This window comes from Medicago sativa, chromosome 5 (assembly GCF_051527215.1).
Source record: "Medicago sativa cultivar Bolivia chromosome 5, Bolivia_mono, whole genome shotgun sequence".
Classification (NCBI taxonomy): domain Eukaryota; kingdom Viridiplantae; phylum Streptophyta; class Magnoliopsida; order Fabales; family Fabaceae; genus Medicago; species Medicago sativa.
Window position 1 is genome coordinate 42434405 of NC_140753.1, and position 14691 is coordinate 42449095.

The 14691-nt window shown below is 36.0% G+C and overlaps 1 protein-coding gene across 1 annotated transcript; it reads right to left on the minus strand.

The window, feature by feature from the left end:
- Positions 1-13896: 13896 nt before the first annotated feature.
- Positions 13897-14304, minus strand: LOC146922221 (brassinosteroid-responsive RING protein 1-like). The gene has a single exon (XM_085711494.1). It carries the CDS (start codon positions 14302-14304, stop codon positions 13897-13899), a length of 408 nt encoding a protein of 135 aa, XP_085567620.1.
- Positions 14305-14691: the final 387 nt, after the last annotated feature.

A 14691-nucleotide genomic window follows, 5' to 3' on the forward strand; every position in this document is an offset into this window, starting at 1 on the left:
GTGCTATAAGAAAATTGCAAGTTTAGTTTCAATCAATGATCTTGGTGGAGCATCAAGGATCTAAAACAAAAGGAGGTACTTTTCACCTCCAAAGGTAATTGTGGGAGTTGTTTCTCAAAAATCAAGGTTGAAGGGGATCGTAGCAGAGTCATAGTAAAGAAGATTTCTTGGGTAAGAAGATCGAAGGATTGCATGATAGCTTGATTCGAATACCTTGAGATTCATCTAATTTCAAGGAGCTTGAAGATTGGAGACATTGAATAGTGGTGATTCAAAAATTGAAGGAACCTTTGTAATTGACTCTTGTAAACTTCAACATTATAGAGGAAGCTCATAGAAGAGGCATTTTCTTCTACGAAGAGCAAATGTATTCTTAGAGACGATGAAAAGGGGGAACCTCTATAAATCGGGTGTTCTTCTCTCCCTTACTCTTTAATCTCTGTAAATTTACTTTGATGTATGATAGTGATGAAATAGTTTAATTGCTATATACTTTGTGATTGAATAAATTCTAGAACCGATTTTCAAGAACTTGTTGTTTCATCAATTCAACCACATTTCATTCTAGAAATTAACTTGTTGATTAATTTATCACATACATCAAAGTTGGGTAGTTTCTTAATATCTTGTTTAAGGTTAGGTTTGGTTTACAATAGTTATTGGTTTTGTGGATTATGTTGTGCATTGTTACTTGATTGTTGAGTAATAATTCAATTGTGAATTTCTTGTTCCTAATTGTGAATAACTTTCTCTCATACTCACATCATTTTTTACTTTATCTATTTATTCCTTTGGTTTTCGTGTCAATACCTATTTTTTCTTTGTAATTCTATAGTTGTCTCATAAATTATTAATAAATTGATTGTTCAAATAACACAACTCATATTGATATTGAGTAACAAAAACTTATATATCCGATAAAAGGAACAACTAACTAATTTACTAGTATAACTAACTTTTACATTTCTTTCATTCCAAATTATACGACGTTTTGGGTATTTCACACGTATTTAGAAATATAATTAATTTTGTATGAGAAGAAGATATTAAGAGTTATTTTACAAATTTGTCCTTAATAAATGGTATGAGAAAGATAAATCAAAGAATTGAAATTAGTGAGAGTAATAAATAGTAAATGGTGTAATAGGAAATATAACATTAATATTTCATTGATATTGTAAAACGACTTATAAATTAGGACAATATTTTTTTCAAATGACTTATAATCTGAGACAGAAGGAGTATCTACTAATATACAACTAGTGACTCTAATTGCATGACTTATAATTTGAGACGGAAGGAGTATCTACTAATATACAACTAGTGACTCTAATTGCATTAAGAGTAAATAATAAACTTAATTTCCTTTCCCCATGCACCGGGAACTTAAATAAGAACATTGTGGATTATGAATTTTCTCATTTTAGTTTATTTTTATTAAGTACTATACTATTTGATATCACAGTAGGTTTATTAAAATCATGGTGGTTTTACGTTGTTTTGGCAAATAAGTGAAATAAACGGGATGATTGCCCAACAATACTCAACGTAGCCACCAAGTGTCATTGGCATCATTTGCATGAACAGAACAAAACTCAAAAAATAAAACTTCCACTCCAAACTCACTAATAATCCTTCTTGGTCCAACTGCTTTTCTGCAAAGAGGACAAGTGGGATTTATTAAACTCACCCATTGATCTATACAATCTTTGTGAAATACATGTTCACACCTCAGTGCTCTTGTAACCTCTCCTTTTCCAATTTTCCTAAGACACACAGCACAATCAACATATTCCTCTGAGTCAAGAGTTGATTCATCATGTAACCTAGAAAGCTCTTCTCCAATGTCTGGCATGTGCTGATCATAGAGATTGTAAAAGGGATAGAATAGAAGGAAATCTAACACCCATTTCAAATGAGTGTAAACTAGAGTGAAATACTTCATGATCATGTTATATGTTTACTACAAGTTACTCAAAGGTAATCTGTTGTTTATTCATGAAAAGTTGGTATTGTATGTGGATATTTATAACCAAGCATTGAGTTTTTGAAATCGTTTTGGACCACACAATTTGAATCAGAAAATAATTGAAACTTCAACAAATACTTAGTATATTCCAAAACTTTGGTTGTTGAAGTACTTTTATTTTTTTAACGTGTTTAATATGAACTTTTCAAAAATATTGAAAGATGAGCCTTTACTACTTTTAATAAAAAATGAATTTTATAGACATAAGAAATAGAAAGAAATAATATTATATAAGAATTACTAAAGATATAATCTTAAAAAAAAAAAAAAAAAAGTAGTGAGATCCATCCTTGGATCGGTTCTATGTTAGATGTTTCGTTATTTTTTTTTTCTTTTGAAATTGAATGTTTTAGAAATTCAACACATTTTTTACAGTTATCTTTCAAATAATACCTACCGTATAATTAAAATTATTATCAAGCATTTAATGATCATAATACTTTTTTTTTTGGTTACGTTTAATGATTATAATACAAGAATATTTAAGTACTTATATTCATTCTTTCAAACAAAAAAAGTACTTATATAAAGTTTTTTCTTAATCTATGTCGAAATAACTTTAACGAACCAAAATTTTGGAATGGAGTAGAGCATCATTGAAAAACAAGTTGTCCTCCTTTAATTTGGAAAAAACGTGTGTTGTGAAATCCCACGTGAAGCAATATTATGATATAAGTCTAAAACTTATATTCATTCTTTCAAACAAAAAAAGTACTTATATAAAGTTTTTTCTTAATCTATGTCGAAATAACCTTAACGAACCAAAATTTTGGAATGGAGTAGAGCATCATTGAAAAACAAGTTGTCCTCCTTTAATTTGGAAAAAACGTGTGTTGTGAAATCCCACGTGAAGCAAAATTATGATATAAGTCTAAAACTGAAGAAGCAATATTTTGTTCTATACGAAAAGTGCTATCAATGAAATTTGAAAACTATTTATACCGATATATAAAGGAGATACGATATTTTGGACTAGACTTTTCCCTTTATTTAAACTATTTTCTATATTTTTAAATTATCAATTAAAAAGTTAGTTAGATCCCATTAATATAGTTACAATCAACAATAATAGGAACAATATTAGACGTTATTAAAAATCTACCTTATTTTGAACCCACATAAAAAAATGACGTATTTTGGTCTAACATTTTTCCTTCCATTTTACCGTTCCCTTAATTTATTTATTTTACCATTCATCATTTCTTATCAATAAAACCGGAAAAACGATCACATTAGTGTCTATTTTGACGCTTTTATATATATATATATATATATATATATATATATATATATATATATATATATAATGTTTTTCTCATGCCCTGGTCCTGCAATGGAGACTTCTAATACTATCATTGGTGCACATCAATTTGGAGGAGCCCACCTACCTGCTAGGTTGCCTATGGAGAACTTTTTAAGCGGACAGACAAATCATCTTCATTTACTTATCAAAGTTTGCAACTTTACATGGTCCAAAGAAAGAAGTGGAGTTCATCACATTGTGAAAAGACCAAATTAGATAGAGTCATATTTAACCAGTGTTGGACCAATTTATGCTCTTCTATATCTTGTTCTACTCTAACAAGGCATAAAATGAAAATTGTTGTTCACACATTTGATAGGGCTGAAAAACACATGTAAAAGATGAAAAGTTAGGGCGGCAGTTAACTGCCAAGGAAAGGAACCGGCAGCAGTTAACTGCCGAAGTTTCCTCGGCAGTTAACTGCCGATGATCTTGAAATTCTAGCGTACTTGTTTTAAATGTCCTGTCAGTTGTTTTAACGTTTGCAGTGTTCCGTTTAATGTTCCAACATCGCGCGATAAAAACATAAGTAAAAACAAGAAAAATAAACGACAAGAAAGTAAAGAACATAGTGAGTTTGTTGACCCAGTTCAGCACAACACGCTTACGTCTGGGGGCTACCAAGCCAGGAAGGAAATCCACTAGTGTAGTCCTTATTCAATAGCTCTCAGCAAACTCCTCGTTTACACTATATGACATAGGACCTACCTGTCTAGACTTCAACCTAGGAACTCCTAGATCTGAGATCCCATCTCACTATCCTAATGGCCAGTCACTGCCCCAGTGTCCTATCAGACCTCAACCAAAACAAGAGTAGAAGTTACCTTCCAACACAATCAACTAGAACCTTGTTTCACAACTTCGGTCTAGTGCACAAGAGTATCAAACTCACACACTCAGTCCTAAACAAGTTTCACAGACGACACAAGAAAGGTACACGGTAAGAGATTCTAGACTTGCATCATAAACGATACAAGAACAAAATGCATGAAGACTTAAACCCTAAAAATCTAAACTTTTTAGTATGACGGCTTGAATGAGCAATTAGGTCTTGAAGTCTTCCTTTTATACTGAAGCAGCTTGGGCTAAATAAATCATTGGGCTTCAGTAACTTGCAGATCGGTTCAGCTAACCTGCAAAACAAGAATCAGAAACTAATCTGGAAAGTCCTAAAATGTCGGAACATTTATAGGAGCGTTCCAAATAATAACAAATATTTCCTAAAATAAAATATCTACTTTAGAAATATTCCACAGCTGATTCTTAGATGATATGCGCGTTGCTTGATCAATAAGTAAAGGAAATATTGTTTCCTTAAACAATAAAGAGCGCACGTACATTTAGGCAAAAACCCAGGCACACTGAACCGTGCCAGGATTTTGGAACATTGTATCCAACATCTTACAGAGTTGCCTAACCACATGTTGGAACATTGGTTCCAACTTACAGAACAAGGATATTTGTTTTAGCAATAATGCAGCCAACACAAATACCCAACAATCTTCGCCTTTGGCAAATTTTTGGCTAAAACAAATTAAGGCCAATACTTATAAAACAGAGGGATACACATGACCATTTCTTCTCAAAATGACCAAAATGCCCCTAAGTCCAAAATGACTAAAATACCCTTCTAACACCGAATTTTACAATTCTCAACCAAAAATACACGCAGAGGCAAATATTCACACAAGAGCACATATAACACAATTAAAATAAATCTAATCGAAAAATCGGGCTGTTACAACTCTCCCCCACTAAAAAGAATTTTCGCCCTCGAAAATTACCTGAAGGAAACAACTCTGGATACGCAACCCTCATCCCACTCTCCGATTCCCAAGTGGCACTCTCACCAGTCGGTCCAACCCAAATCTCTTTAACCAAAACGATCTCCTTGCCACGCAAATGCTTCACTTCACAATCCTCAATCCTAACTGGCCAAGTCTCAACGGTCAAATTATCCCTTACTTCTAAATCATCCACTTGAATCACATGAGACACATCATACACATACTTCCGCAACTGAGACACATGAAACACATCATGAAGATTCGACAAAGATGGCGGTAACGCAGTCCGATACGCTACAACCCCAACCTTCTCAATAATCTCAAACGGTCCAACAAAACGAGGAGTCAACTTCCGACACTTCAAAGAACGACAAACACCGGTTACAGGATTCACCCGCAAAAACACATGATCACCAACCTGAAACTTAATGTCCTTCCTCCTCTTATCATGATAACTCTTCTGCTTACTCTGAGACGCTCTCATCTTCTCTTGAATCATCTTAACCTTTTCCGTAGTTTCTTGCACAACCTCTGGTCCTAACAAAGCACTTTCACCTGACTCTTACCAACACAAAGGAGTTCTACACCTCCGACCATACAAAGCCTCAAACGGTGCCATCCCGATACTAGAATAAAAACTATTGTTGTAAGTAAACTCAATCAACGGTAAACATTCAACCCAACTGACACCTTGTTCCAAAACACAAGCCCTCAACAAATCTTCCAAACTCTGAATAGTCCTCTCCGTCTGACCATCAGTCTGGAGATGATAAGCAGAACTCAACCTCAAGTTAGTCCCTAAAGCAGTTTGCAAACTCTCCAAAAACTTAGAAGTAAACCTCGGATCCCGATCCGACACAATGCTAGAAGGAATTCCATGCAATCTAACAATCTGCTCAATGTAGATCTCGGCCAACTTCGCCACAGACATACCGGTCTTGATAGGAACAAAATGTGCGACTTCGTCAACCGATCAACAATCACCCAAATCGAATCAAAACCCTTAACAGTCTTCGGCAAAGCTCCAACAAAATCCATAGAGATACTATCCCACTTCCACTCAGGCACAAACAACGGTTGCATCAAACCTGACGGCCTCTTATGTTCAATCTTAGACTTCTGACAAACCAAACAAGCATACACAAACTCTACGATCTCCTTCTTCATTCCAGGCCACCAAAACAACTTCTTCAAATCTTGATACATCTTAGTCGCTCCTGGATGAATACTCAAACTACTTCTGTGACCTTCATCCAAAATCCTTCTCTTAAGCTCAAGAACATCTGGTACACAAACACGATCACGAAACATCAAAACACCGTTCTTACCCAACCTGAAGTCTCCACCCTTACCTTGGTTAACTAACACCACACGATCTACAAGTTCCAAATCTTCCTTCTGACCATTCTTAATCTCTTCCAAAATATTACTTGTCAACTTCAACATTCCTAACCTCACACCATCCGGTGTCAACTCACTAGCCAAACTCAAATCTCGAAACTGTTCAATCAATTCCAACTCCTACACCATCAAAGTAGACATATGCAACGACTTTCTACTCAAAGCATCAGCAACAACATTCGCCTTCCCAGGGTGATAACTCAACTGAAAGTCAAAATCCTTAAGATACTCCAACCATCTTCTTTGCCTCATATTCAACTCCTTCTAGTCAAACAAGTACTTCAAACTCTTGTGATCACTAAACACCTCAGACTTAGAACCATACAGATAATGCCTCCAAATCTTCAACACATACACAACGACCGCCAATTCCAAATCATGAGTCGGATAATTCTTCTCATACACTTTCAACTACCTTGAAGCATAAGCCACAACCTGACGATTCTGCATAAGCACACCACCAAGACCCATCTTAGAAGCATCACAATACACAACAAAAGATTCCTTCGGATTCAGCAAAATCAACACTGGAGCTGAAGTCAACCTCTTCTTCAACTCTTGGAAACTATTCTCACACTTAGCATCCCAAACATAAGTTTGTCCTTTCCGAGTCAACTGCGTCAATGGCAACGCCAACTTAGAGAATCCCTCAATGAACCTCCGATAATATCCTGCCAATCCAAGAAAGCTTCTCACTTCAAAAACAGACTTAGGTGATTCCCACTGCAACACTGCATCAACCTTCGACGGATCCACCGCAATACCACCTTTAGAAATCACATGACCAAGGAAACTCACTTCCCGCAACCAAAACTCACACTTCGACAACTTAGAAAACAACTTCTTCTCCTTCAAGACTCCCAACACAATCCTCAAATGCTCGGCATGCTCTTTCACAGACTTCGAATACACCAAAATATCATCTATGAACACCACCACAAAACGGTCCAGAAAAGGATGGACTATTCTATTCATGTATTCCATGAAAACACCTGGCGCATTAGATACTCCAAATGACATCACATAATACTCATAGTGTCCATACCTCGTTCGGAACGCAGTTTTGGATATATCTTCTGCCCTGACTCTAATCAGATGATATCCTGATCTCAAATCAATCTTGCTGAACACTTCCGCACCAACCAGCTGATCCATCAAATCATCAATCCTCGAAAGTGGATACCGATTGTTAATCGTCACCTTATTCAACTGCCGATAATCCACACACAATCTCATGCTTCTATCCTTCTTCTTAACTAGCAACACAGGAGCACCCTAAGGAGAAACACTCGGCCTGATAAACTGCTTCTCAAGCAATTCTTCCAACTGCTTCTTCAATTCACCTAACTCTGATGCAGACATCCGATACGGCACAATCGAAATAGGACTCGTTCCTGGTACCAAATCAATTGCAAACTCAACTTCCCTCTCCGGCGGTTACTCGGTAATGTCGTCCGGAAAAACTTCTAAAAATTCTTGCACTACTGGCAAATCACCAACTCCTTTCTCACTACTTTCCTTCAAGGAAGCAAACATCAAGAACACACTAGCCTCGCCGTCCAAAGACTTCTTCACTTGTTACGCGGTCAAGAACCTTCAACCTTCATCAGCTACCGGCTTAGAAAACGTTATACTCTTGGTCAAACAATTAATGTTAACACCAAAAGTCAACATCCAATCCATACCAAAAATCACATCCATATGCTTCAACGGAAGACACACAAGATCCAACTCAAAATCAACATTGCCGAAACTAACAGGACACTTAGCACACACAAACGAAGTAGTCACCGAACCACTAGCTGGGGTGTCGATAATAATCCCTCGAGACAACGGAGTCACAACCAAACCCAAACGCTTAACACAACTATCTGCAATAAAAGAATGAGTAGCACCAGTATCAATAATTGCAATCAAATGAGTACTATTGATAAAACACATACCTCAGATGAGATTATCCGGATGCTCCACCTCTTCCGCATTCAATGCAAACACCTTTCCCGCCGCCTTATTCGGCTTGGTACACTTAGTACTGATATGCCCCTTCTCACCACCATTGTAGCAAGTGATCTCCTTCTTGCACTCAAAAGCCTTGTGACCTGCTTCCCCATACTTGTAGCATTTCTCACCACTCTTGCAATCGTTAGCAAAATGACCCAATGTGCCACACTTGTAACACCTCACCTCAGCAAAATTCGACTTAGAGCTTCCACCTGATTCTTTCTTCTTTCCCTTGTCCTTGCTATACGGTTTCCGGAATCCATGACTCTTTCCTTTCTTCTCATTCTGAGCCTTGTAATGATTAACCTTAGCCTTTCCGGCATCATCAAACATACGACATTTATGCACCAAAGTATCAAAGTCACGGATCTCCTGAATACACATGTACTGATAGATGTCGGGCCTCAAACCGCTTTCAAACTTCACACACTTAGAAACCATAGCATCCTCCGCATTGATGTACGGACAAAACCTCGAAAGCTCTTCAAACTTTGCAGCATACTCGGCCACCGAACGGTTCTCTTGCTTCAAGTTCAAGAACTCCACTTCCTTCTTAGTCCTCAAATCCTCAGGAAAGTACTTCCTCAAAAACTCAGTCTTGAACCTAGCCCAAGTCACAGCTCCACCAGCCTCAAGCCTTCCCTTAGCATTGGTCCACCAATACTCAGCCTCCTCAGCAAGCATGTGAGTAGCCAATCTGACCTTCTGATCCTCACTAGTAACCATAGCACGAAAGATCCTCTCCATGGCTTGCACCCATGTCTGAGCTCCATCCGGGTCATCCCTACGCTTGAACGTCGGCGGACTGTTTCTCAAGAAACGATCAGGCCTCCGCTCTCCAGCCTCACCAGGATCACGATGACCAACCGCCGCCTGCTCGTTAGCCTGAGCCAACACCTGAGCCATCGAAGCCAAAGCCTGCACAATCGCTGCATCATCTCTACCACCAGCCATCTCAAGACTACACAAAACCAACCAACGGATAAGAACAACAACACAACAACCAAGTATCGAAGGTAACTCATTACCATTCGCATACTAACAGGAAAAATCAACGAATACAAGTCCAGACAAGGACTGATCACAGCTCTGATACCAACTTGTAACACCCTACTTCTAATAAGCAGTAAAAAGCGTGAATATACAAATATATTCTAGAAATAGATGCTACGTCATCAAAACAAAAGCAACATTCATGTATAAATTGTCAAGTGTTATAAACATAGCAGCAGAACATATATATAATCATATGAGTAACATCTCCACATCTCATGACAATAAATACATCTCTCAGATACATCAAGTCTCAACTCCAAACTACATATCCAAAACAAAATACAACATACAAGAACTAGCCTAGATCAGAGCCCTAATCTAGACACTTGGATATAAAAAGGAGGAACTCCGCTCCTCGGCAACATCAAGCACACATTCTAAGCGCCCTGCACTCCATCTACCCGTCCATACGGAAAGGTAGGTGGTAAACCACTGAGGGTTAGCATTACATCATCATAATCCATATAAGATTTAACAAGAACATTGAAATGAAGATATATTCAAGAACGAAGGATAACAAGTCATACATATATTCACAAGTATTCACAACACACACATCATTCAGTATCATCATTCCAAGTTTGTATCAACAAGTGTATCATACACATCTCACAATTTCAACCATGTCAATTAACAATTAACAAGTTCAATCATCAAGTACAACTCAAATGTAATTCAATTCACCAACAATATATGCAATGGCTCTAGACTCATCTAGATGCATGCGGTACCATATCACCTCAAGGTCGTCACCTTCGATGCAACAAAAACATCGTAATCACCTCAATTGGATATAAAATCCACCACCATCAGTCATGAATGCATGAACGTATGACTCAACTACAATGCATATGTTCACACAAACTAATCACCTCAACGTCACCAATACTTGTACACATGCAATCAACAACAATTCACCACCACTTAACATATGTACAATCACCAACAACATTCATAATTCAAGCAACATATAGTTGTCACATATATACACCACCAATCATCTTCACATAAGGTATAACGACTATCCGTAAAGGATTCATATACAATTGGCTCTCAAAACTCAATTTCAATCAAGTTCGTCTCTCAAAGTCACAACATTAAAAATAATTGAGCAATTAAGCCAAAACAAAGTAAACAAGTTCAATTGCCTATGCCATGTACTCTCACAAGTCACTTGTGCATGCAATAGAGGCTACGAAAGCATTTCATCGGCCAAATACGACGACTTCACAAAAATCACAAAGTTCATCTCACCGAAACACTTTTCAAGAAATTTTCCATTTTCTAAGCAAAACAAGTTAAACCCAACACATCACAGTTTAAAAATTATAATTGAACTTATAGAACTCAAGTTTGAAAGTAGGAAACAATCCATAATGTTTGGGTTGACTTAAAAGTGGTTATGCGGAGTTTTCGTAAAATTCCTCTAAGACATCCTTAAAGTATCTTCCTCATAACTAAAAATCCAAGAATCATTTTCAAGTCAAACCAACGCCATTGGAATGATAACAAGACTATCTACAACTTCCAGGTTTACACCCAAGACCAAATCAAAACTGAAACGAGGGAAAAAGATGCAAGAACGCGAAACAGGGGTTGGTGCCCTGTGTAATTTGCCAATGCGAGTAACTTTACTCGCCATTGCGAGTTAGCTCCAGGGAGCCCCTGCTGCTCGCATTCAACTCGCCATTGCGAGCGCGGTTGCGAGTTGTGACAGTAGTTTCGGGAAAAAGAACCATTTTCACCCCAAAACCCCAATTTTGACTCCCCAATGCCCAAATTTGATTCCAAGGTTTGTCTAAACATTTCTAAACATGAAAAGACACTCAAATCCATATAAAATTTGCACCAAAACTCTTCCCACAAAATTCATCATTTGACCCATTTCATAAAACTTCAAAAATAACAAGACAAATCATCACAAGCTCAAAGATTTTGATAACCCAAGGTTCCATTCATCAATAACAATACCTCACAACATCAACAACAACAACTAATCATGAATTCATCACAATTCATCAACAACAACATCTCATATCAACAATTTTTGGGTGAAACACAAAGCATACATATGTACATGATTTAAGCTTGCAATTTCATCATCAACAACTCAATAATCATTCAATTTACATATCCAAACATTGCATCACAACATAAGCACGAATTTCACAATTAAAAATCAATTCATCAATTTCATAAAAATGGGTAAAACAGAAAAGTTATGAAATTATGAGTGAATCCTAACCCTCTTACCTCTTGCACCAAGAATTTCTAACCCAAGCCTCAATTTAGCTCCTAGATGATGAATTCATCTTCTAGCTCTAGTCTCCAACCCCTTCCTCTTGTTCTTCCATTTCAAACCTTTATTTCTCTCTATCTTAATTGAAAATGAAATGAAATGTTGGTAAAGCCCCAATTTCACTACCAACTAGTGTTTATATAAGCTCTACTCAATTGGGCTCAACTCACAATGTCCTAATGGGCCTAACCCATTTCTATTCTAACCCCAAAATGTTACTACTCACTTAACGGTAAAATATAACACTAACGGTCACTTAACGGTAAACTAAATAATTACCCCACTCTCCAACACTTAGTAAAATAATAACTCTCACTAAGCACTAAAAATAACCCTCAACAAAATTACAAAATTACCCTTACTCTCAAAATGACCAAAATGCCCCTAAGTCCAAAATGACTAAAATACCTTTCTAACACCGAATTTTACAATTCCCAACCAAAAATACACACAGAGGCAAATATTCACACAAGAGCACATATAACACAATTAAAATAAATCTAATCGAAAAATCGGGCTGTTACACTATATGCTTTGTGATTGAATAAATTCTAGAACCAATTTTCAAGAACTTGTTGTTTCATCAATTCAACCACATTTCATTCTAGAAATTGACTTGTTGATTAATTTATCACATACATCAAAGTTGTGTAGTTTCTTGTGTTAGTAATATCTTGTTTAAGGTTAGGTTTGGTTTGCAATAGTTATTGGTTTTGTGGATTATGTTGTGCATTGTTACTTGATTGTTAAGTAATAATTCAATTGTGAATTTCTTGTTCCTAATTGTGAATAACTTTCTCTCATACTCACATCATTTTTTACTTTATCTCTTTATTGCTTTGGTTTTCGTGTCAATACCTATTTTTTCTTTGTAATTCTATAGTTGTCTCATAAATTATTAATAAATTGGTTGTTCAAATAACACAACTCATATTGATATTGAGTAACAAAAACTTATATATCTGATAAAAGGAACAACTAACTAATTTGCTAGTATAACTAACTTTTACATTCCCTTCATTCCAAATTATACGACGTTTTGGGTATTTCACACGTATTTAAAAATATAATTAATTTTGTCAGATGTTTTAAATGTTCTGTCAGATGTTTTAACGTTTGCAGTGTTCCGTTTAATGTTCCAACATCGCGCGATAAAAACATAAGTAAAAACAAGAAAAATAAACGACAAGAAAGTAAAGAACACAGTGAGTTTGTTGACCCAGTTCAGCACAACACGCTTACGTCTGGGGGCTACCAAGCCAGGAAGGAAATCCACTAGTGTAGTCCTTATTCAATAGCTCTCAGCAAACTCCTCGTTTACACTATATGACATAGGACCTACCTGTCTAGACTTCAACCTAGGAACTCCTAGATCTGAGATCCCATCTCACTATCCTAAAGGAACAACTAACTAATTTACTAGTATAACTAACTTTTACATTCCTTTCATTCCAAATTATACGACGTTTTGGGTATTTCACACGTATTTAGAAATATAATTAATTTTGTATGAGAAGAAGATATTAAGAGTTATTTTACAAATTTGTCCTTAATAAATGGTATGAGAAAGATAAATCAAAGAATTGAAATTAGTGAGAGTAATAAATAGTAAATGGTGTAATAGGAAATATAACATTAATATTTCATTGATATTGTAAAACGACTTATAAATTAGGACAATATTTTTTTTCAAATGACTTATAATTTGAGACAGAAGGAGTATCTACTAATATACAACTAGTGACTCTAATTGCATGATTTATAATTTGAGACGGAAGGAGTATCTACTAATATACAACTAGTGACTCTAATTGCATTAAGAGTAAATAATAAACTTAATTTCCTTTCCCCATGCACCGGGAACTTAAATAAGAACATTGTGGATTATGAATTTTCACATTTTAGTTTATTTTTATTACGTACATACTATTTGATATCACAGTAGGTTTGTTAAAATCATGGTGGCGGTTTGACGTTGTTTTGGCAAATAAGTGAAATAAACGGGATGATTGCCCAATACTCAACGTAGCCACCAAGTGTCATTGGCATCATTTGCATGAACAGAACAAAACTCAAAAAATAAAACTTCCACTCCAAACTCACTAATAATCCTTCTTGGTCCAACTGGTTTTCTGCAAAGAGGACAAGTGGGATTTATTAAACTCACCCATTGATCTATACAATCTTTGTGAAATACATGTTCACACCTCAGTACTCTTGTAACCTCTCCTTTTCCAATTTTGCTAAGACACACAGCACAATCAACATATTCCTCTGAGTCAAGAGTTGATTCATCATGTAACCTAGAAACCTCTTCTCCAATGTCTGGCACGTGAGGATCATAGAGATTGTAAAAGGGATAGAAGAGAAGGAAATCTAACACCCATTTCAAATGAGTGTAAACTAGAGTGAAATACTTCATGATCATGTTATATGTTTACTACAAGTTACTCAAAGGTAATCTGTTTTTTATGGTGGGATTTAGAATGGGAAAGGATAGTTGTTTCCCACCATGGGAAAGTGTTTTTCAACCGTTAGATTAAAAAGAAGTATTAATTTTATCATAGACTGCTTACACTACATTTTTTTCCTTTCTCTTACACTCTTTTCATGGTTCAGATCTGATATTCGATCATTATCATTTCTGGAGATTCAATCTTCACGGACGAACTCCATCTCCAATCAATTTATCAACAAATAACAGAACCTTATGCTATATTGCTAGCCAATTATTTATATCTAATTGGCATTAACATAGCGACAATTTTTTCTAATTTCACCTTGATTTCCAATAAGAGGATTATTCTCTGATAAA

Bases quoted from the DNA above. Each gene is read 5' to 3' on its own strand.
- LOC146922221 (XM_085711494.1), bottom strand. From the start codon at position 14,304: ATGATCATGAAGTATTTCACTCTAGTTTACACTCATTTGAAATGGGTG.